At 32.8% G+C, this 23,079-nt stretch overlaps 1 protein-coding gene across 1 annotated transcript in view; it reads right to left on the reverse strand.

Moving 5' to 3' along the window:
* The window catches only part of LOC133195221 (voltage-dependent calcium channel subunit alpha-2/delta-3-like), a 67,224-nt gene that overhangs the window by 12,363 nt on the left and 31,782 nt on the right, over nt 1-23,079 (reverse strand). Inside the window, exons 13-24 of the mRNA XM_061331079.1 lie at nt 20,444-20,569; nt 19,480-19,536; nt 17,315-17,482; nt 13,853-13,885; nt 11,375-11,473; nt 8,751-8,828; nt 7,848-7,909; nt 7,561-7,631; nt 6,847-6,883; nt 6,470-6,567; nt 5,547-5,667; nt 4,563-4,604 (exon numbers count right to left, since the gene is read on the reverse strand). Coding sequence (XP_061187063.1) covers nt 4,563-4,604; nt 5,547-5,667; nt 6,470-6,567; nt 6,847-6,883; nt 7,561-7,631; nt 7,848-7,909; nt 8,751-8,828; nt 11,375-11,473; nt 13,853-13,885; nt 17,315-17,482; nt 19,480-19,536; nt 20,444-20,569 — 992 coding nt within the window. The remainder of the gene's footprint in view (nt 1-4,562; nt 4,605-5,546; nt 5,668-6,469; nt 6,568-6,846; nt 6,884-7,560; nt 7,632-7,847; nt 7,910-8,750; nt 8,829-11,374; nt 11,474-13,852; nt 13,886-17,314; nt 17,483-19,479; nt 19,537-20,443; nt 20,570-23,079) is intronic.

Below are 23,079 nucleotides of genomic sequence, written 5' to 3' on the forward strand. Positions count from 1 at the left end.
CCCCCCCCCCCACCTTTTGACCAGAACCCTTGACCCTGGGGCCATGAAATTCACAATTTTAGAAGAGGCATCCTTGCATATCATAACAATGTACTTAGATTGTTTAAATAGTACCCAGGGGCAGAGAAGAAGATTTTCAAAGAAATAATTCACCTTCACTGTAGGAGCTATATAGCCCCACCCTAGCACAAGAACCCCTGTCCCTGGGGCCATGAATTTCACAATTTTGGAAGAGGTGTCCTTGCTTATCATAACAATGTACTTAGTTTGTTTAAATAATACCCAGAAGCAGAGAAGAAGATTTTTAAAGCATTAATGCACTTTCACTATATAATAAATAGAGCCCCACCCTAGCATCAGAACCAGGGACCATGAAATTCACAATTTTGGCAGAGTTACTCTTGCTTATCATAACTATGTATTTAATTTGTTTCAATAATACCCAGGAGTAGAGAAGAAGATTTTCAAAGAAATAATGCACTTTCACTATATGATCTATATAGCCCCCCCCCCCCCCAACCACCAGAACCCCTTACCCTGGGGCTATGAATTTCACAATTTTGGTAGAGTCACTCTTGCTTATCATAACTATGTATTTCATTTGTTTCAATAATACCAAGGAGTAGAGAAGAAGATTTTTAAAGAAATAATGCACTTTCACTATATGATCTACATAACCCCCCCCCCCCCCCCCCCAGCACCAGAACCCCTTACCCTGGGGCTATGAATTTCACAATTTTGGTAGAGTCACTCTTGCTTATCATAACTATGTATTTAATTTGTTTCAATAATACCCAGGAGTAGAGAAGAAGGTTTTTAAAGAAATAATGCACTTTCACTATATGATCTATATAGCCCCGCCCTAGCACCAGAACCCCTGACCCTGGGGCCATGAATTTCACAATTTTGGTAGAGGGCTCAATGCTTATTACAATCATGTCAACAGTTTGACTGCTTGATGTCCAGGAGTAAAGAAGAAGATTTTTAAAGATTGCATTAATTTTGATGGTTTTAGCCCCACCCCTCAGGCCCCAGGGGGGCAGGGACCATGAAATTCACAAATTTTGTTCTCCTTCACACATAGATGCCATATGCAAAAATTGGCTGAAATTGGTTCAGCGGTTTCAGAGAAGAAGCTGAAAATGTTCAAATGTTAACACACGACGGACGACGACGGACGAAAACAGATAGCAATAGGTCACCTGAGTGACTCAGGTGACCTAAAAATAGGAAAGAAATATTCTGCATTTGTACTATGCTCAGGAAATCCATGTGGAATTGTCAATTGATTATCTTATCCATCGTACTTTTTTAAAATTATAAATTACTGTAGAAACTGGTGTGTATATGTAAATAATTACTATATCAAAATACAACACAGAAAATATATTGTTTAATTTAATTTAAATTGGATGAAAAAAAATAGTTATGAAAAGATTGACTGAAATTTCCGTCCTGTAATGGAACCCATATTGAGATGAGACCCGATGTAGTCTCTGTGTAATGAGTAAATCTCTGCCCAGCCCATCAAAAAATATGAAATGTTGATATTCAGGTATTGAAGATGCCCATTTTTTCATCTGTGTCTGTTTGTAATTGTTCAGAATTATGTGTAAAATATAAACCTTAATATTTAACTTGCATTTTGTGTACAGATCGAAGCATTATGGGCACAACATTTTTCATAAAACTTGTCGCCAAGAATAATCACAATATGTAAACGATAAGATGTAAAACGTTATAATTATGCTCAACAATTGTCAATCACGTCGATAATGGAAAAAATTTCCAATGATACTATTCAATGAAAACGATATTTCTGCAAAATGTTTTATGTTAAACAATGATGTAAAAAGCCAAACAGTTTTCTTCCGTAACGTGTATGAAAAAAAAGTCTGCTATAATTGTTAATAGGTTCACTGCCCAACTAAGCATATGCATAGGAGATATGAAAATCTAGATTGAAGATTTTATATTTTACTAGTACCTAGCGGAGATTTTTCAAAGCATTAAATAAAAGGAAGCATACTGTATATGTGCTCTCCCTACATGTAATAACAGCCCCCCCCCCTTTCCATAATGAGTTTTATGGATAATTTCTACATGGACATGTTAAAAAAAAAAGAACAATATTTACATATGCCTATTTATTGTGCTTTTTTAAGGATTTATTCTAATCCTTTTCAAAAATAGCATTTTAATGATAAATAAAATCAACGAAAGAGAGACAATTTTACGACATGGAGAGTTATTTCTTTTTTCTTCATTTCACCAGTAAGTTATGTTACAGTATATAACGACTTTATATAATCTAGATACAGTTGAATAATATTCGAATAATGTTCGTTTGTAACTGTAACTTTTTTTTTTAAAAAAATATGTTGCTGTACTAAAAATTCTATAAACAATTAAATAAATTAATAGTTGTTTATTTTTCAAGTTCCAATTAACTTCCTGACATGTGTAAGTTTCGAAGCCCGTTGAGGTGTATAGTATACACTCGTCTAGAGTTTCAACATGTGAATAATGTCCCAAGGGCCACAGCAACTGAATGTCCCAATATATTTTTCTTCTGAACAGGTGTGAAATATATTAGCCAAGGAGCGACTCCATACATACACGAGAAGATTCTGCAATTCGTCGATATCCGGTATTTGATTGACAGGTAGAGCACGTGGATTCCGTGTGTGATGCGTTGAACTTGTACCTAAATTGCACCGATTCTATTTTGTTTCGATTAATAAAAACTGGAGGTGAACTATAATTTCTTTAAAAAAAATAAGAGAGATACATTATATGTATATGAGAAGAAAAAAAAAGAACAGAAGGATGAACCTGAAAGTAAAATCTCTCTCTCTCTCTCTTGTATCTTAACATTATAAAATATGGAATTCAAATAATTTTTAATTATTACGTAAAAAGTGAATAGTATATAATTTGTAAAAGAATTTTTAGAATGCTGCATTGGCTGTTCAAGCGATTTTTTTTACTTTTCGTACTGATCGTAGAAGATTAAGTAGTAATAAAAAAAAAATACCCAGATAGAAATACTGACACTTTACATATTCGACAGAAATAAACGTTCAAACATTGAATTTTTTACATTTATGTCTCTTAATTCAAGTTTAATCAATGGATGCATACAACTGCTTTATTTTCATGTGAATTAGCCGATTGTACGACTACCAAACTGCGTATAAGATTTTTTACTGAATGCTATGTGTTTTGCTTTAAATTTTTTTCTTGCATGTACATGTACTTTTTCTTCCTCACATGTAGCAACTTAGTATCTTCATTGATCATGATTGATAAGTGGTCTACACTTTTTATTTTATTTCTGCAAAATAAGACTTTATTCATATACCATATGAATATCATAATATACTGACTCAACATTTTTTTTTTCACTATTATTATTTACGATGTAGTGATCAGATGATGCTTAATTAGTTATCCGACATCATAGGTACTATTTGTAAATGCCTTTACTGTCAATACCTTTAATACCATATTATTTCACAGAGAAAAAAACAACTAAAATTATCGATCTGTATCTATGTCTGGCATTGAATAATTATTAAGTTCAAAGACAATGTACTTGTACTTGGATTTGTACCTGCGCACTTATAGCTTACGTCAGAAATATATTAATTTGCACAATCGACATGTAGTTGTTTTGGTTTTCAAATGAATATGAAATATGAATTCAACAGAAATTAAAATAAATTTATTCAATTGATATATACATGTATACCGTCAACGGTGAACAAAAGTCTACACTGAACGCCGCAGTTATGTCACGACCTTACATGTATGATAGTGAGCTGTTTGAATTAAATAATTTTTCATTTACTTTTTCTTTCTAGCAATTAAACCAACATACCTATGATTTCAATTCTAAAATTAATTTTATAAACAAACCATTTTTTTCCGAAATTTTCTTGCACGGTGGAACACGGAGGGCCACCCGATGAAACGATGAAAAGGTAATGTCCACGGTGCGTCTTTGGTGTAATCGCAATATACGCACACGGTGGAACTCCATGTACACAGGGTATTTTCCACCGTGTGTTTTCCACGGTGGGGTGGAAAAAACTCGTGAGCTGTACTGTATGCTATTGCTTGCAATGGTAAGAATTCTAGTTTTAGTCTACTTTTGTATCGTGTTTTATTGAAATCAGATCAAAGCTGTGGAAGGAGAGGCCTTTTAAAAGATTTTCACAAATCATTATATTTATAGCCATAACCATGGCAACACCATTCAAAGAAATTAAAAACAGATAAAAAGAATAGCATGTCTTGTAGTCTACTTTTTTAATATTGGATCAAAACATCAGAAGTAACATTTCAAAAAATCGTTTATAGAATATATAGAATAACAGAGAGTAAGAAGAACATATCAAAGACACTTTTCTTCAGGTCTACCACAAGCAGAGCTCAAACTTGTATTTTTACAGCAATCTGGATAACAATTTAACACTTAGTAAAGACATATTGATTTCATGAAATTTTTCTCCTATTTCTGTAAATTTCAGAAAGTACTTGATAAATATTTGTCTTACTTGTCATAGAACTTCTTATAATCATGTCCATAGGAGTACTCACTGTAAAAATAAAACAGATTCATATAGGACTCAAGGGAAGTAACTGATAAAAGTGCATGATACCTTATAACAGTGAAGATTTTGACTGATGGTACAGCATTGTATCTACATTGTTTGTCTAGTCTATATCATGGTCTTATCACCGCTTACCCTTCAGTCTGATTTTTCCAACACCCAACCCCCTGGAAAAACAAATTCCAGGGGGTTCATACCCCCCTCCCCCTGACTCCACCTACCCCCTCTATAGCTCTATGCATGCTTTCAATATTGAGTGGTAAAATTTTCATTCACTGAAATATTCAAAATTTAGTGATAAAACTATTACTGTTTTAGCCATAAACCATCCTTTATAATGGCAAAACTGAAACTCTTTAAATACTTTGTGATATTATAAGTGTTAATGAACTTATTTTTTAGCTGCAATTCACCTTTTTTTACAGGTGTACCAACTGGCAATATCTTGATTGTATATCTTAAATCTAAATGAATTCAAAATGACTAAGTCTGAGAAAATGAAAAAAAACTCTGTAAAATAAAAAATAAATGTCCAATCATGATGAAAATATCAGGTGCACATCCTTATATAGAGAGTAATGAGTGTACAAATTTTCAGACAAATCCATGCAGTAGTCTCCAAGAAAATATCCGGACAAAATCATGTCTACAGACAGACAGACATGCCGATTCCAACATACCCCCCCCCCCCCAAACTTTGTTTGCAGGGTGTATAAATATCACTGTTGGTGAAAGCATTTAAATTCCTCTATCATCAAATTCTGTTGGCATAATATCATTTAATTATGACCTGAAGAGATGAGGTATGTTCTGACCATTGTTATAAATCTATAATCACAGTCAAACATATTTACTGTCACGGATAATACAGATTTTGAGATATGATTATATGTTTCCTGTGAATACACTTTTTCTTGTCTGTCTTACCTCCCTGTCTGCAGGGCATTAGCGATTTTAAATCTGTAGTCCGATTGATCAGCGATTTTATACTTCATCATATCATGGTGAATCAGAAGGTCACTGTATAAAATGCTGTCCTGGTCTTGACCTACAATTATTGAATAAACATGCAAGGGATTTACTAAACACAGCTGTAATTAACCAAGTATTTTCATACAGCATATGTCAAGAATTTTTGCTGATTGGTTCAATTATAGCAGGCTGTGTACTGTCAAGACATGCTCACACATCTGGGAAAACTTTGTGTAAAATAGAAATATATCCAAAAACAATAGAAGATACAAGTTTACAACTTGAGCCTTTGCAATGCAAGAATTTAGAACTTGATCTTTATATCAATTTGTTTTGACTTCGAAAATAACGCATATTAGTGCATGTGCACTGAACTTATTTAAAGACTGAAACAGCATTGTCCACACTATAGTTGAACTTTGGTATCTAAAATCATCAAGATTATGAGATTTGGCTGTATTTGATAAAAAAAAAAAATCTCTTTCTCTTTATGAATAGTGATTTTTTTTTCAATGTGCATCTGGTCTTTCACTGAAATGATAGTAACTAAATATTACCTAGTATTTTTTCTTTTACCCAGCCCCTTAAATTGCCTTTCTTTGGGCCTAGCTCATAAAATAGATAAACATGCAGGTACCTTTTACACATTTGAATATTTCATATTACAAACAGAAGTCTACACTTTACCTTGACAAATATATGATGTCTTCATCTCATGTAATTCTAGCTACAACTGAAAACCAAAATTTTAACACCCCCCCCCCCCCCCCCCCAAAAAAAAACATCCTTTCCAACAAATTTTTCATCTGCCTAGACATAGAGATTTCAACATACAGCACATAACAATGTCTAACTGATGAATTAAGCCCTATTCTTACATTTGCCTTTCCCGTCCACACATTTATAGAGGTCAAGTATCTTCAGTTTTCTGTCCAGACCTGTAGCTTGTAAACTCTCATTGTTCCCACAGTAACGCCTGGAACCAAAAAAAAAATTTTGTGATGCTGATTTCTTTTGTATTAAATCTTTACTGTGGAATTAAATTCTTGATAAAACATCAAGTATGCATATTGTACAAGTGGGTTGGTCAGTTTATGTAACTGTAATAGTTATTTAATACTTTAATTTCCAAAAATTGCAATTTAAAAAAACATTATTCCAATCCCTTCATTCAAACTAAAAAATATTTTGAATAAAAAAAAATTCCCCATTACACAGTACATTTCAAATGAATTAACAATTTACATTAACTTACCAAGGTGCAAATTCATATTCTTTTTGTTTATTTCCAACTGCAATTACAAATTATTATTTTTATTAGATGACATTAGTGACAGAATCTCAAGTCAGCAAAGCTGAGTCCAAACTTTGCTAACGTGACTTACGTCTATACAATCAGTGTCAAGTTTTCATCAAATATTTATCTCCCTTATCACTGACAGAGAGTGGATATGTCTGAGGAATTCTTCTTGTGATTCGAAATACTCAGATGTGACAAATTTCTGGATTCTTAAAAACATGGAAATGCATGCATTCACGCTTGGAATCAAATTTTTGTTGTAGAAGACTGTCATTATGCCTTGACTCATTATAATGAACATTTACAACTCTCTCTTTGAAGATGGTTTATAAAATTTACACATTTCTATGTTCATTTTATGCTTTCTTTAGTTTTAAAAACAATTATTCCAGCTGCCAAAAATCTCATGTCTGAGCAATTCTTCAAAGCCAAATTGATTAAACTTGAAGACCTTTTCACAAAATAAATTTGTGATCCAATATTTTCTTTGAGGTACATCTTGTTTTAGATTTTGAGAGGTCCAACTCTTAGTTTGAAAATATCATGGGAGAAGGGAAATCATTTAAAGTTTTGTTTTGTGTCAGATGAGCTCGATAATAAATAATTATTCAAGATCTTTGTCACTATTTATACACTAGACTTGCATGATAAAAATGTATATCTACTCACCTTTAGCACAGACACTGTCAAATTTCTTAAGCATGAGTTTGGTACTATATGATGGCAAGGCAAGGGCGATTCTGTTGGGGGAAAAACACAAAAAAATTAGATAGCCTAGGCATTGTATTCCATATAAAATATGGCAATTTAACAACCTGACCATGAATTGACATATCTAAACTCAGGATTTGGATTTATGACAATAAAGCTAAGGTCCATTTTTACATCAGCACCTCCTATGACACCAACACTTTACTAATAACATCTGACTTCTGTATAGACACAGCAGTACTTACTTGAAAGGAGTTCCCTTTATGGAGGCAGTATAATATAAATGATCAACAACTTCCACTCTGTTCTACAATGACAAAATACACCATAGTGTCAAGTTTTATCTCAATAATCTACAATTTTCATGTATTACCAATTATGACACATCAGAATTTTTGTCTCCAACACAGTTAATCTAAACACATTCCATTAAGATCACATTAATCTGGTAATTTAAGAACATCAAATGCATATATATTAAATCAGTTAAGTACTAAATTGAATGCAGTTGGCACACACATAAATTACTTTGATTTGCCTGAAGCATATTGAAATAATGAATAACAGAATGCTTCTTTCTGCTCAGTAACCACTCTGTCATAAAGTGTGTGAGTACCACTTACCATTCTGTCATAAAGTATGTGAGTACCACTTACCATTCTGTCATAAGGTGTGTGAGCACCACTTACCATTCTGTCATAAGTTGTGTGAGCACCACTTACCATTCTGTCATAAGTTGTGTGAGTACCACTTACCATTCTGTCATAAAGTGTGTGAGTACAACTTACCATTCTGTCATAAAGTGTTCGAGTACAACTTACCATTCTGTCATAAAGTGTGCGAGTACAACTTACCATTCTGTCATAAAGTGTGTGAGTACAACTTACCATTCTGCCATAAGGTGTGTGAGTATCATTTACCATTCTGTCATAAGGTGTGTGAGTACCACTTACCATTCTGTCATTGGGTGTGTTAGTACCACTTACCATTCTGTCATAAGGTGTGCGAGTGCCACTTACCATTTTGTCATTGGTGTGAGTACCACTTACCATTCTGTCATAAGGTGTGTGAGTACCACTTACCATTCTGTCATAAGGTGTACAAGTGCCACTTACCATTCTGTCATTGGGTGTGTTAGTACAACTTACCATCCTGTCATAAGGCACTTTCACTTTAAGGCGGATAGGTTTCCTTCTGTTTGAGGCACTTAGTAGTTTTTGTCGAAACTGAAACCATTTTAAAGAACACTTAAAATAGGCAATTTGAAAGATCTTTAACATTGTTTGATAAAAAGTTAATCCTTTAAGGAAACTTACAGATATGACTGTAAAAATTTGAAACATGCACATGTATTGAGATGTCATTTGGTATTTGTTGTGGTTATATGATTGCTTAAATGATCTCATAATCCTATGTGTACAATAAACCACAAAAAAGTCTTTTTGACCCCAGAAGGACATCCATATTGGGGCTATAAGGGACTTCATTGATAAATTTGTATAGAGCTAGGTCAGGGTCTGATATATTTAATCAGCAATCCTAATATCCCTTTTGGTGACTGGCTTATGGCCAGATATGTTGTCAAAGAAGATTTTTATTCCTTATATGGTATTGGATAATAAATGGTCTATTATATATTGGTCCACCCTATTCGAAACATGATTATGCATGACACTGACTTGTAACAAAGAAATTTTGGCTCTTTTGGCATTTATAAATAAGACACACAGAACTCTTTGACCAGACTTATTTCTATGCACATTTTGAGAAATTACTTTCAACTTTTATAACCGAAAACAAATTACTGCCATTGGCAAAAAACATAATTCTGAATTTCTTTACCCAAGTACAATCTAACAGCCATGGCCCATGAGACAATTTTCAAAAGATATATGGAACTGATGTCTTGTCAGCAGGTTAGGTGGAGGGTGATATGAACTAAATCATGTACACTAGTAGTATATGGTTTTATATAGTATTCCTCTCGACCAATGAGATTTCAAGATGTTTATCAGAGACAGGATAAACTATGATGACAATCTTTCTAGGTGGAGGCAATTCTGGTTTCTTATGAAAAAAAATAGGGGACAGATTTATTTAGCAAAACTTTCACCAAGATTTAATCATTCTTGTAAGATATGGATAAAAGGGCTGAGGAATTTGTGTGATTATAATTCTGTAGTATTGTCCATTGTACTCCTAGCATTATAAATATTTTCAATTTTCATAGCAAGGACCCTTTTATCACATAAATTCACCAAAAAAATGTGTTACTAGATCGCATTAAAAAACATTTAAACATATCTTATGAATGCATATGATGGTGTTGGTCTAAATGAACACAACACATAGGATTATGAGTCATCATCATTTTTTATATACATCAAAAAGAAAAAAAAAACTGTTTGACATCACAACAAAATTGTATCAAACAATTATGAATATTTCAATTGTCACATAAGTTGTGAAAATGAAAAGAAAAGATATTTCACAAATATACATTTATCTATCAACACTATTTAGTTCACCATTAGACTAGTTTAAAAAAAAAAGATACTAACACAAAAGATTACGTACAGTCAATAAAAAATTTACAGTAAACATCTATTCTATAGTCCTTCATAAAATTTCATTAATATCAATTTTAGCTTTTCAGTACTGAAAACAAAATTGAATGATCATTTGTATAAATAACTATAAATCTGAGATACAGCTCCATAGATAGGGTAAAAATTAAATTCATAAAACAAACAATTATCACGTAAATACTATAATTATCTAATACTTTACACTTTCCACATAATACAGAGTGAGGGATCTTGATGAGGCATTTACCATAAAAAGAGAAAACACAGACCTTTATTTAGAAGTCTAAATGAACCTTAAGATTCTGCATCCCTCTGCTCATTCATATAAAATTTTGCTTTAATGCTTATGATTTTTTCAGAAAGAAATCTAATTTATAATTAAAATGCACACAATTTCAGCACACTTTGCATGGCATAATTTGACAGAAATGGTCTGTTAATTTGACAATTTAATAAAGGAATAAAAGTCATTTATACCTGTAGAGTTATCTCTCTTATCAGAGTATCAATGAACCTTAAGTGTTTCCAAAAGTCTTTAACTTAGACTATCTGCTGATCTCTGCCATCAGCTCATACATTCACCTCTGTCATTGGCTCGCATAAATCACAGTGATAAACACGAGAAATAGTGCATTTGTTTTAACTCAATATAATTAAAGGCTTGTTCTAATGTTTGTCTTTTAAGGTAGATATTTACGAAGTAGATCTGAATTTAAATTAATTCTTAGAATATCATTTCTTTACTTTCTGTCAAAATTACTAGTAATTTAATTTGAATTAATCCTTAGAATACAATTTTTTGTTACTCTCTGTCAAAATTTTGATGCAAACCCATTGCAGTGTCTAAAGAGGAACAAAAGACAACTGCAATGGAGAGTGCATGACTATCTGCTAGCATCATCAAAGTTTCTTTCTGTTGTCCAGATGTGGGAATTAAAATCTTGGCTTTAAAGTCACTAATACATTTCAGGAAGCCACTAGAGACAGCACTGCAAGACACCATATCTAACCCCCACCTGCAACTTACCTTCATATACTAGGTATAAGCATGCATAAAGTGTTTTTTTTCATTAAAATTTTTAGATTGATAATGTACTTTTTAAATTGGTTACTTTCTCTCGACAACCCCCCTTATTCTGTAATGTTATTCTAGAAATGTACAAGTGTAAAATAAGGGCACCTACTTTATGTAAATCAGTGTGATTGACAGCATACTCCATCTCTGTTATATCAATGGTGTTGTAAAAGGGACGAAACTCTTTTTTATGTTCTGATGTTTCATTCTGTACAGTAGAGAGAATAACATTACGTACAATCTTTAATTTTAATTAAGTATATTATTTTAAACCTCATAAAAAAAAAAAAACAAAAAAAAAAACAAAAAAAAATGTAGCAAAGGAGGATTTGTGTTATGTTTGTTTGAAATTAGTCTAGTAGTTTTGGTGAAGTTAACATATTAACGTGAAAAGTTTACAGATGCCACACTCCAAAGTTAAGAACATACAGTACACTTCAATCACAAAGCTCAGTTTGAGCCTTTGGCTCAGATGAGCTTAAAATCAGATACACTGATCTTAATAAGTCCTTGACCAAAGCAAGCTTGAAATTAATTAAAAAAACACAGCTAAAACTTTGATAGCAAATATTGCAAAAATATAGAAACTTGAACCTTTACCACAGGTTAAAATTAATCTTCAGTAGGAAGTTCTCAAAAATTCATATACAGTCAAATCTGTTTTAGTGACCAATTATATTTAGTGACTTCCTGTCAAATGCGATCATTAAATTTCCTCCCAAGAATTTTCCATAATATTTTACCTGCATTCAGTAACTCTCTGCCTAATGCGACATGCAACCGTTATTTTCCAACCTAAAGCAGTTCAAGACCCTAAATTAAGCAACTTTCAGGTCTGCTTTCAATAACAAAAGTTATAAAGTGCTTAGTATTTGTACCATCCCTCCAATTTGCAGAGAGATACTTTAAATGGAATATTTCACAATGTGGGACTTAGTTTCAAATAGAATGTATTACAATAATAAACATATTAAAAGTAGTAATATTACAGATTATAACTTTGAAATGCTTTGGAAAACAAGAGGCCCAGTGGCCACATCGCTCACCTGATTGATATATCCTTTGTATTCCTTTGTATGACCCCCTGTTATGGCCCCTCTATTTTCCTGGGGATCATGATTTGTACAAATTTGAATCTACATTACCTGAAGATGCTTCCATTTAAATATGACTAATCATGGCTTTGCCGTTCTTGAGAAGAAGATTTTTAAAGATGTTCCCTATATATTCTTATGTAAAAATTTGACCGCCCATTGTGGCCCCACCCGACCCCCGGGGGTCATGATTGGAACAGACTTAAATCTACACTACCTGAGGATGCTTCCATATAAGTATGACCCATCATGGGTTTGCTGTTCTTAAGAAGAAGATTTTTAAAGATTTTTCCTATGTATTACTATGTAAAACTTTGATCGCCTTCTTCACCCGGGGGTCATGATTTGAACAAACTTGAATCTACACTACCTGAGGATGCTTCCATGTAAGTTTCATATTTTCAAGCACAGTGGTTTTTGAGAAGAAGATTTTTAAATGATGTCATTAATTTTTCATGAATTCATAATTATTTCCCCTTGGAAGAAGGCGTGGCCCTTCATTTGAAAAAACTTAAATCCCCTTTACCCAAGAATACTTTGTGGCAAGTTTAGTTGAAATAGGCCCAGTGGTTCTTGAGAAGAAGATGAAAATGTGAAAAGTTTACAACAACGACGATGACAACGATGACTACAACAGACAATGGACAAATTTCAATCAGAAAAGCTCACTTGAGCCTTTGGCTCAGGTGAGCTAAAAATGTAAATTTGTGAACATTGTGCATTAAAAAAACTAGAAATATGTCCATAGGACATGAATGCCCCGCCGAGGGTATATTAGTAATGCAACATGAAAATTTGTATTAGTGTATGAAATTTGATGAGAATATCTTGAATAGTTTCTTTAAAATTGAAATTGAAACTAAAAAGTTGGATATAGATGATAAATTCTCGTCAAATTATGTATAAGTGCATAAACTTACATAAATATATCTTAAATGGTTTCTTTAAAATTAAGCAAAATGCAAATCTAAGAAAAGTGAAGTCATGGTCACAGGAAAGTTCAAGGTCAAATGTTTTTGATGCAGTTGAATTCTTCTCACAAATACGTATCAGCATATTTAAGTTTGATAAAAAATATTTTGAATGGTTTATTTAAAACTGAGCTAAACATTAATTTAAAATAAATGAAGTTAAGGTCAAAAGAAAGGTCAAGGTCAAAAAATGTTGGTGCAGTCGAAAAGGTTACATCAGTATGTATTAGCATATGAAGTTTCATAAAAATATTATGAATGTTTTCATATTTCAGCTCAGGTGAGCTAAAAATGATTCAAAACTATGATAGAGAACAAAGAACAGAAAAATGAGTACATGTTAGTTAGCATTTCTATTTAGTATTTAATATGCATGTACTTTGAACATAAGTAGAATATGGTTCCCTGCAATAAGAGACCCCTGTCATATGTGATCATTTTATAATTTTATAATTTTCCTTGATATGTTGCTTGATGCAGGTTTGACTGTAAATACATAGTTAAGTATACATAAATATCTACCTTTTTATGTTCCTCCCTATGGCCATATTTTATCTGAAATGACATTGACCATATCAATACAAATACATGTACTATACTAAAATATATAATTATACAGAGTAATCAAGATACTGACAGAACTGGCAGGAAAAATTAGCCTGTTCAGTACATAATTTTTGGATTTTTACTTACATCAGACAGTAAATGTAATTACTTATTTACAGTTTTAAATGTCTTTGTCTGAGATAAACCTACAAATAAGGAAATAGCTTTATATCTTCGTAAAGTCATTTGCTGATGTGACAGAACTGCCTTCTCGCTGTGTCTAGTAATATACTGGGCAGGGCTTGCAGAATTAAATTTCAAGTAATTGAACAAAAATGTTGTTGTATATATCTTTTTTTTTTTAATCGAACCAAGGATCAAGTTAAAATGAAAATAGATAAATATTGCATATACATGCAGCTGAGGGTAACATTGAAAGTTTTCACCCCAAGTAAACTATTGTCAACCAAGGCTGTACATCATTAAACCTAGGTTTTCTTGGGGTGAAAATTTTCCACGTTATCCTCAACTACACAGAGTATTCATTATAATTATAATACTAAATGTTTAATACAAATAAAGGTGAAGCATGCGTACATAGATTCCTTGCAGTTAATAATTTATTAGAATATCAGTAATCACTCATCGTCAAGCAATGTTGACTGTTGCTAATTAAGTTCTATTGCACTGGAGGGCCTGGTTTCATCATTCAGAGGTTAAGCAGGGCTCGAAATAATTGATGGCCCACTGGTCTGGGGCCAGTAAATTTTCAATCTGGGCTAGTACATTGTAGAGGGCAAGTGTCCTTTGGGCCAGTGTTTTTTTTATGCATAACAAGATTCATTCATGGTTGGGCTAGTTAACTTGACAGGGTTATGCTTCCAAGTTCTGTCATTTCTTGTTGTTAAGTTGTACTATTAAGTAACACAATATAAACAAACTATTACTATTATTATTATGGTTTTGGGTCCGTCTTTTTAAATCTGCTGGCCCAGTGGACAGTGAAAGTACTGAGTTGACCAGTAAAAATTTAAGGTGATAGCCCGAGTGACCAGTGAAAAAAAAAAATTATTTCTAACCCTGGGTTAAGTGTTTTTTTTTAAACAAATTATGTTTTTCAAAGAAACAAAAAACTATGCATGGTATCTCCCGATTCCCGCCTACATTTCACATTCAACCATTTAATTCAATATTGATGACAATTTGGCCATAAAATCTTTGTTTAATACAAAGAACAGTTCAATGGTAATTGATTAATTATTTTAATTCCAGTGCTAAATAGTAAAATATCCCTAATTCTAGCTCTTGAAATAAGGGGGGTAGACAATATTTTCCACTGAAATCGGGCTATAAAACATCACCATATTCTGAAATAGTCTTGGATATGAATAAATGTTTCTTAAATCTTTTTCTTATGTTTTATGCATATAAAATTAAGCATATATATTAGTAAAATATAATGTTTCAGTTGTAAAGCACGTACTTGGAAATTGCTGAAAAAATAAGCATTTTTGTCAATTTTTGTATATAAACATATGTTCCCCCCGTGAAACACAAAAAGCTTTGGTATGAATTTGTGAAATGACAGTCCATATTACCTGTAAAAAGGAATTTTTGTTTCACCGGGGGGGGGGGGGGGGGGGGGGGGGGGGGGGGGGGGAAGATGTTTTAAAAATATTTTCCGTTGATTTCTATAGTGAAAAACACGAGTTTTACCAAAATTTTAGAGTTATCTCTCGATGTTTTCCCGAAGAAGTAATGTTTTATGAAAATCAATATAAATATCAATATAAATATTCAAAATCATTCGAATATCTTAACTTTTGAAAATTGACTTGGAGGTAGGCGGGAGAACAATACTATCGTTCGCAGTTCTTCATTTAATTGACATGAAAGTATAATACGAGGAATAACTGTCTGGATTATTTCTTTTTTTGATGTAACAGTTTGTTCAGGTTGTAATTTTAATTAACACATGAGCAAACTGTTTGATCACATCACAAAACCAAACAAGAGGCCCATGGGCCACATGGCTCACCTGAGCACTTCGGCTAGAGAAAAGGAGAAATCAGTTCAGTATTGAAAAGTTTAAATACCTATACAAGTGGCCCCTTAGGGGGGCAGGGGAGGGGTCATAATTTAAACAAACTTGAATCTACACTACTTGAGGATGCTTCCATGACTGCTGATCATGGCTTTGCTGTTCTTGAGAGGATTTTAAAAGATGCATTCCTTTGTAAAACTTTGATCGCCCACTGTAGTCCCACCCTACCTCATGATTTGAACAAACTTGAATCTACACTACCTGAGGACGCTTCAGATCCATATAAATATGACTAATCAATGGCTTTGCTTTTCTTGAGAAGAAGCTTTTTAAAGATTTTTCTGATATAATCTGGAGAAAAAATTTGATCAGCTATTTTAGCCTTGCCCTTCCCCCGGTGGATCATGACTTGAACAAATTGAATACGTATTTGCTATTTAATAAAGCTTTCACATAAGTTTCATCTTTTCTGGCCCTGTTATTATTGAGAAGATTTTTAAAAGATGTCATTAAATTTTCACTCTTATTTATCTCCCCTTGAAAGAGAATGTGGCCCTTCATTTGAACAAACTTAAATACCCTTCACCCAAGGATGCTTTTTGCCAAGTTTGGTTGAAATTGGCCCAGTGGTTCCTGAGAAGAAGTAGAAAATGTGAAAAGTTTACAGATGGTAGACGACAGACTGACACCTGACACTCTTTGATCAGAAAAGCTCACTTGGCTCAGGTGAGCTAAAAACTTTGTATGTAATTATCTGTAACAATGTCTTTATCTGTAGTAATACTATATATGCAACTCAATCAATGTAAGACTTATATACTTAGGAATTGTTCTACTAGAAGCTTGAACTTGTTCATCCTAAAAATACAGGTCACATGCTGCATCCAAATCAGGATTGATACCTTAGTGTCATCCTCTTCAATATTTTTTAAATTATAGCTACTGGAGAATACATTTTCTAAAAGATAAGCCTAAGTGTTTTACTTACATCATTCTTACTACATTGTACTTCTGCAATCTTAGCATAAATATTCCATAATAGTATTTTTAAAATTAAAATTCTTGACCCAAACTTTCTTGCTGCAATCTCTTATAAAGAACCATACCCTTCTTCATCCTTAAGAAGCTATTAGTTGATCAAAATTCCAAATCCTTCTTGTAACCTCAATGAAGATTGAGGCTATGCATACACTAATGAAATTTTTGCCTACCACTTAAAAAGTAAGAGGAGTCTCAATGATTTTCAAAAGATATCTCACCATATTTTTGCTATTTTTTTTAAAATTATCTCCGCTTGACCAGCATAAAGGCAGATTGACTCAACTAAGATCAGAGAATGAGCTAAAATATATCTTATGAGATGAAGCTGATCAAATCAAGAAGTAAAACATTACTGTTTTCTGGTACATGGGTTTCATATTGGGATGAAACAGCACATATCCATGGTGGGTATACATAAAGGCATAAGCATTTGCTCCCAGTTTGTCTTTAGGCACTAGGTCTTTGATTTCTTGGATTGGTACATCTGTCCCCATCACACCAAGCAAACTTCCTTTACTTGTCTGAGGAAATGATACATAGTCATTATTTTAGGTTGACAACAGAGTTTACTTTATCACTGCGCTTTGTAGGTTATACTACATAAATGTACCTCAATTTCACAAGCCAAAAAAAAATGAATACACTGAAAAACTGTTATCAAATTACAAATTTTCACTATCATCTTTTGGAGAAATAAGAATGTTACTGTTATACTATTTTTCAGACATTCTGCAGAACACAAATACCATTTCCTACTTGATTTACAAAATTTATACAACAAGAGGCCCACAGGTCTTATAGGTCACCTGAGTATCATGCAACAACTTTGCCACAATTAAAATGGATTCGTGTTTTAAACCAGAGGCCATGAAATTCACTATTTCGAAAGAGGCACATTGCTCATCATAACTTTGCATTTAGTAAGCTTACTTAATACCCAGAAAGAGAGCAGAGGATTATCAAAAAATTAATGCATTTTCACTATGTAATCATTAGAGCCCTGCCCTAACACCAGAACCCTGACCCAGGGGCCATAAAATTCACAATTTTGGAAGAGACACCCTTACATATCATAACTATACTCTTAGTTCATCGGCTTAATACCCAGGAGAAAAGGAGAAGGTTGTCAAAGAATTATTGCTTTTTTGCTATGTAATCATTAAAGCCCCGCCCTAAAATCAGAACCCCTGACCAGGAGCCATGAAATTCACAATATAGGAAGAGGCACCCTTACTCATCATAGCTATGCATTCAGTCTGTTTGCCCTGGATCAGAGAAGATTTTTAAAGAAATAATGCATTTTCACTATATATTCAACAGAGCCCTGCCCTAACACCAGAACCCCTGACCCTTCGGGCCATGAAATTCACAATTTTGGAAGAGGCACCTTTCATCATCATAACTATGTATTTATTTTGTTTTCATGATATCCAAGAGCAGAAAAGAAGCTTTTTATAAAGAAATAATGCATTATCACAACATATTCAACAGCCCTGCCCTAGCACCAGAACCCCGACCCTGGGGTCATGAATTTCACAATTTAGGTAGAGGGCTCAATGCTTATTACATTCATGCCAACATTTTGCCTGCTTAACGTCCAGGAGTAAAGAAGAAGATTTTTAAAGATTGCATAAATTTTGATGGTTTTAGTCCCATCCCTCAGGTCCCAGGGGGGTAGGGGTCATGGATTTCACAATTTTTACTCCCCTTCACACATAGATGCTATATGCCAAATTTGTTTTAAATTGGTTCAGTGGTTCCAGAGAAGAAGCTGAAAATGTTCAAATGTTAACACACAACAGATGACGAATGACAAACGCCGACGGATGAAAACAGACAGCAATAGGTCACCTGAGTAAACTCAGGTGGCCTAAAAATACTGATCAAACATCCTTCATCAACCCCAGATATATATATGTATCAGCAAATTTGACAATCCAAAAACATTAAATTTACATGTGGGTGAAACATGTCTGAACTCTGTTCTTCTAATGGACAGACTGGAATTAAGATTTTTTTTTAAAATTGTATATGGTCAATGTGAAACCTTTTTCCAAATATTGTAAAGTTTTCACTGTTATTTGAAATTTTCCTGAAAATTCCTTAAATGGGTCATCCTTGAAAAACCTTGAGCTATAATGATGACAATCCATCACAGACAAATTAACTTCAAATCATTCAATACCCCAAGGTCAAGGTGTTATTTTATCTTTAATATGTACCAAAACAAGGTTAACGACCAGTCTCATCAGGTGTGGTAATTAATTCCAAAAGACGCAAGATTGATCATGTTTAATCAAAAGACAGACAGAAGATGCAGGCGGAGTGTACAGCCAAGACTTCAAGTTATAATTACTACTATACAACAACATTTTACAGAAAGTGATTTTCTCTGCTAGTTCATTTAACTGCATGATCAGGGAAAAAAATTGTGTAAATATTGCGGAGTGTCATAGAGACAAATTTTTCCTGTCATTTTTTTTTTTTTTTTTTTACAGATGGTCTAGCTTTTACTTACTGATGTATTGCTGGTGTCAAACACTGGCATAGACACAGAAGTGACCAATCCAACTCCCTGTAAGAATTAAAAACTTACAATATATTGCAGGAAGAATGATAGTAAACACAAAAAACAATAGATCCTATATGAACTAAATGAATAATATACAAACATATATATAAATTTACTTTAAACATTTAACTTCATAATTTACATTGCTGATATACAGTTACATAGATGTACAAAAAATTACCAGGGTTTATAATAGTCTGTCCCAAATGAGCGCTTTAACCATATTTCAAAAGAAATTAATTTTGATTTGTTTTCAAATAAAATTTCATTAAACATTAAAGTTTCATCATTTCCAAATCATCTTTAGCCAGACTGCATATCTACTACTTGAAAGAAACACATATGACACAATTTTCCAAAGTTTATTGAAACGTAGGCTACACTGTAAATTTTGGTCATTGACAGCATGAAAGAAAGTTGTCATTATTTCCAGAGATTATCCGAGTATGACGTACATGCACTGCATCATTTATACATAATTGACAGCAATTAAGCAATAGAAAATCATGAATAATGTTGGATCCCTATATTCGAAGTGGCAACCATTTTTTCAATGTTAAATCGCCATTGAAATTTGAATTCCTTACCATGTTAATATACTAGTTGAGCTCAAGGGTTCCTATTTAAACAGACGGTTTTAATCCAACCTGACAAGTTTAAGAACCCAGATATTTATAAGTATTTTGAGATACATGTGTAATGCAAGTGATGACTTTGGTATCATTGGACAGACTATAAATACTTACTAATATGCATGTAATATGTGCTATTATAATATAACATGATAATAGAAATTAGTAATTAATCAGTAATTATAGGTAAATAGTTGAAGTTTAATTAAATATAATACCTAATGCAAAGTATACATAAATGTGACCTATTGGTATGTGTGACATTTTTCATGATATACCTTTCTTAAATTCTGAGACACCTCCGTAGAATAATCAGCATATACTGGGGTCCACTTAGGGATTCTGGGAAGACTTCCCTCCTTACTGGCTATCCCCATTGGCCGACTCAACACACGTAGATAATACTGAAACAGTATAGCCACAGTTAAGGCACATTAAAAACAAAATTTCCATGATGGATTACATGTACTTTATGGTATTACATTTTGGCTGTGTATTCTCTTTAGCACCTTTCATGGAAAGCAGCTTCTGCTAAATGAAGTCCATACTAAATTTCTTTTGATATTTATTCATATAAAGCACATCTGAAGACACAAAATCAAATCAATGCTAACTTGTTGAAAAATCAATTTCCACGAAATATCATACACATGCCAAATAAATACAATTAAAGTATGTTTGTCCAATAGGGATTTGACTGCAACTCAGTGGTTATTAGTGCATTGACAATTCTATTCATATTTCAAAAGGTAATCTATTCGATGTCCACATACCATGATTATTTATTCAGCCCCTTACTTCAGAACCTACAGTATAGGTTAAAAAAATTGCAAGTTTTATGAAAGACAGTTAAAAACTGATAGGAATTTGGAAATCAATGTTTAAAGACAGACAGATGGAATATTATTGACAATTTATTTTTGACTAGAAGAGCTCAAAAAGAATAATGCATGTGTAGGTTACAGTAATAAACATACTTGTAGACTATCATTTCTTTTTATTGAATTCAAAAATAAAAACATCTAAAAAGCAAAATTTTTCATTTTTTTTTTATTTGAAGTACATTTAAAGTCAAATTTCCATTTTGCATATAAAATCTGCTTACTCTTGAGTTCAAGAGATAACTGTATTAACATTTTCAATAAAAGTCGTATGTTCTCTATCAATCTCAGTAGTTTACAAGCAGTAATTACTTTGTCATGGATTTTGTGACTGCATTGTGATACAGATATTTTTTGCTATATTGGCAACTTCATAAAAGAAAAAATAAATTCCTTCCTGATCACCACACTCTCTTTGGATCTGACAAATAATTCTCATCAGGTTTGTGCCTTTGAGGAAGAAACCACAGAGACACAAGAAAGAGACCAACAAATGACATACAAAGTTGTAATCAGAAATTCCTTTTGCCGGCCTACATGGTTGTTAGCTTACAGACACAATTTGTTTTAGAGAGTAAAATCAGACTTTGCTGAAAATGAACTGACAGTTCTGGCATCAAGTTCATCTAATTTGAGAAAATTCTTATAAAAATCCACTATAGTATCACTACAAACTTAGGGTATACTTTCTATTTATTTTAATTGTTTGTGGAGTTAAGTATTACTTTTTCTCAGGATTTACAATTTTAATGAAATATCACTTTTTTCCTGAAGTTCTAATTATCTATGAGAGCTTTGAGTTTGAGAGTATAATGAAAAACTTACCATGTACAAGAGTTTATCCAGAAGTAATCTTTAATAGGATTAGTCATAAGCAAAATTTTATAAACAATTTTGACTTGCCCAAAAATTTCATTTAGATCGGTTAACGTAAGAAGGTTGTTTGTAATGTTTGTGGATACTCCTTAACTTTAAAAACAAAAATGTCAGTTTATAAAAACTTTATTCTATTACCTTATTTATTTATATTTTCTTTTAATTTCTATTTGAAATGCTTAATAAAATCTGTGAGCCAATGCTCACTAGTAATACCCCCACTCTGATGTGAATATACACTCTCATGAATCCCACCATATAGCATGCCTAAACAAAGAGTGTGCTAAAATTTCAAGCATCTGGGATGACTAGTTGTTGAGAAAACTGCGATGGAAATTTCGTATGGACAGACGCAGGGATAAATAGGAAGTAGATATCGAATTCGTACAAAAATAAATCCCACCATATGGCATGCCTAGACAAAAATTGTTGTAAAATTTCAAGCATCTGCAATAAGAGAAAACAAATCATTTGCTGAGAAAACTGCGACACACAGACAGACAGACACACAAGGCTGGGTAAAAAAGTTTACCCCCCTCCCCTTGGAGCAGGGGTAAAATTAATGTGACTTACAACAGAAGGTGATGAATGTTATCTTTCCCTTGAAAATTAATCAATATGAACAAATATTTTAAAAATACAGTCAGACCCCGTTATCTCGAACTCACCGTGAGTGAGAAAAAACTTTGAGATATCCGAGGATTCTAGATATCCAGAGTAAAATACTTAAAAAATGAGTAGTTGGGACTTCCAAATCACTTCAACATATCCATGGAATTGCAGATATCAGTGTTCGAGATACCGAAGTTCAACTGTAGATAAAACGACACATAAAATGTGTTGCTGAAAGGATTGAGACTAAGCTGAGAAAGTCTGAGGATTTTTATATATGCTGACCTTACACATGACTTTTTTTAATGATCCAGGTAGAAATATCAGAATTAAGAAATGCTTGATAATTAATTTTCTACCTATTGCATTTTCTCGAAAATTGATATATAATACAAGTAAACTATGAACTTGATAATAAGCCTCATTTCACAAAATCCAATGCCTTGAAATAGAAGTTGTCCATGAACAAATTTACAGATAACCTTTGTAAATGTAATATTTGTAAAATATAAAGTTAACGTTAACATGCATAAACACTTATGTTA

This window comes from Saccostrea echinata, unplaced genomic scaffold (genome assembly GCF_033153115.1).
Source record: "Saccostrea echinata isolate AGI-Se365-2 ecotype Australia unplaced genomic scaffold, CSIRO_AGI_Sech_v1 ptg000029l, whole genome shotgun sequence".
NCBI lineage: Eukaryota > Metazoa > Mollusca > Bivalvia > Ostreida > Ostreidae > Saccostrea > Saccostrea echinata.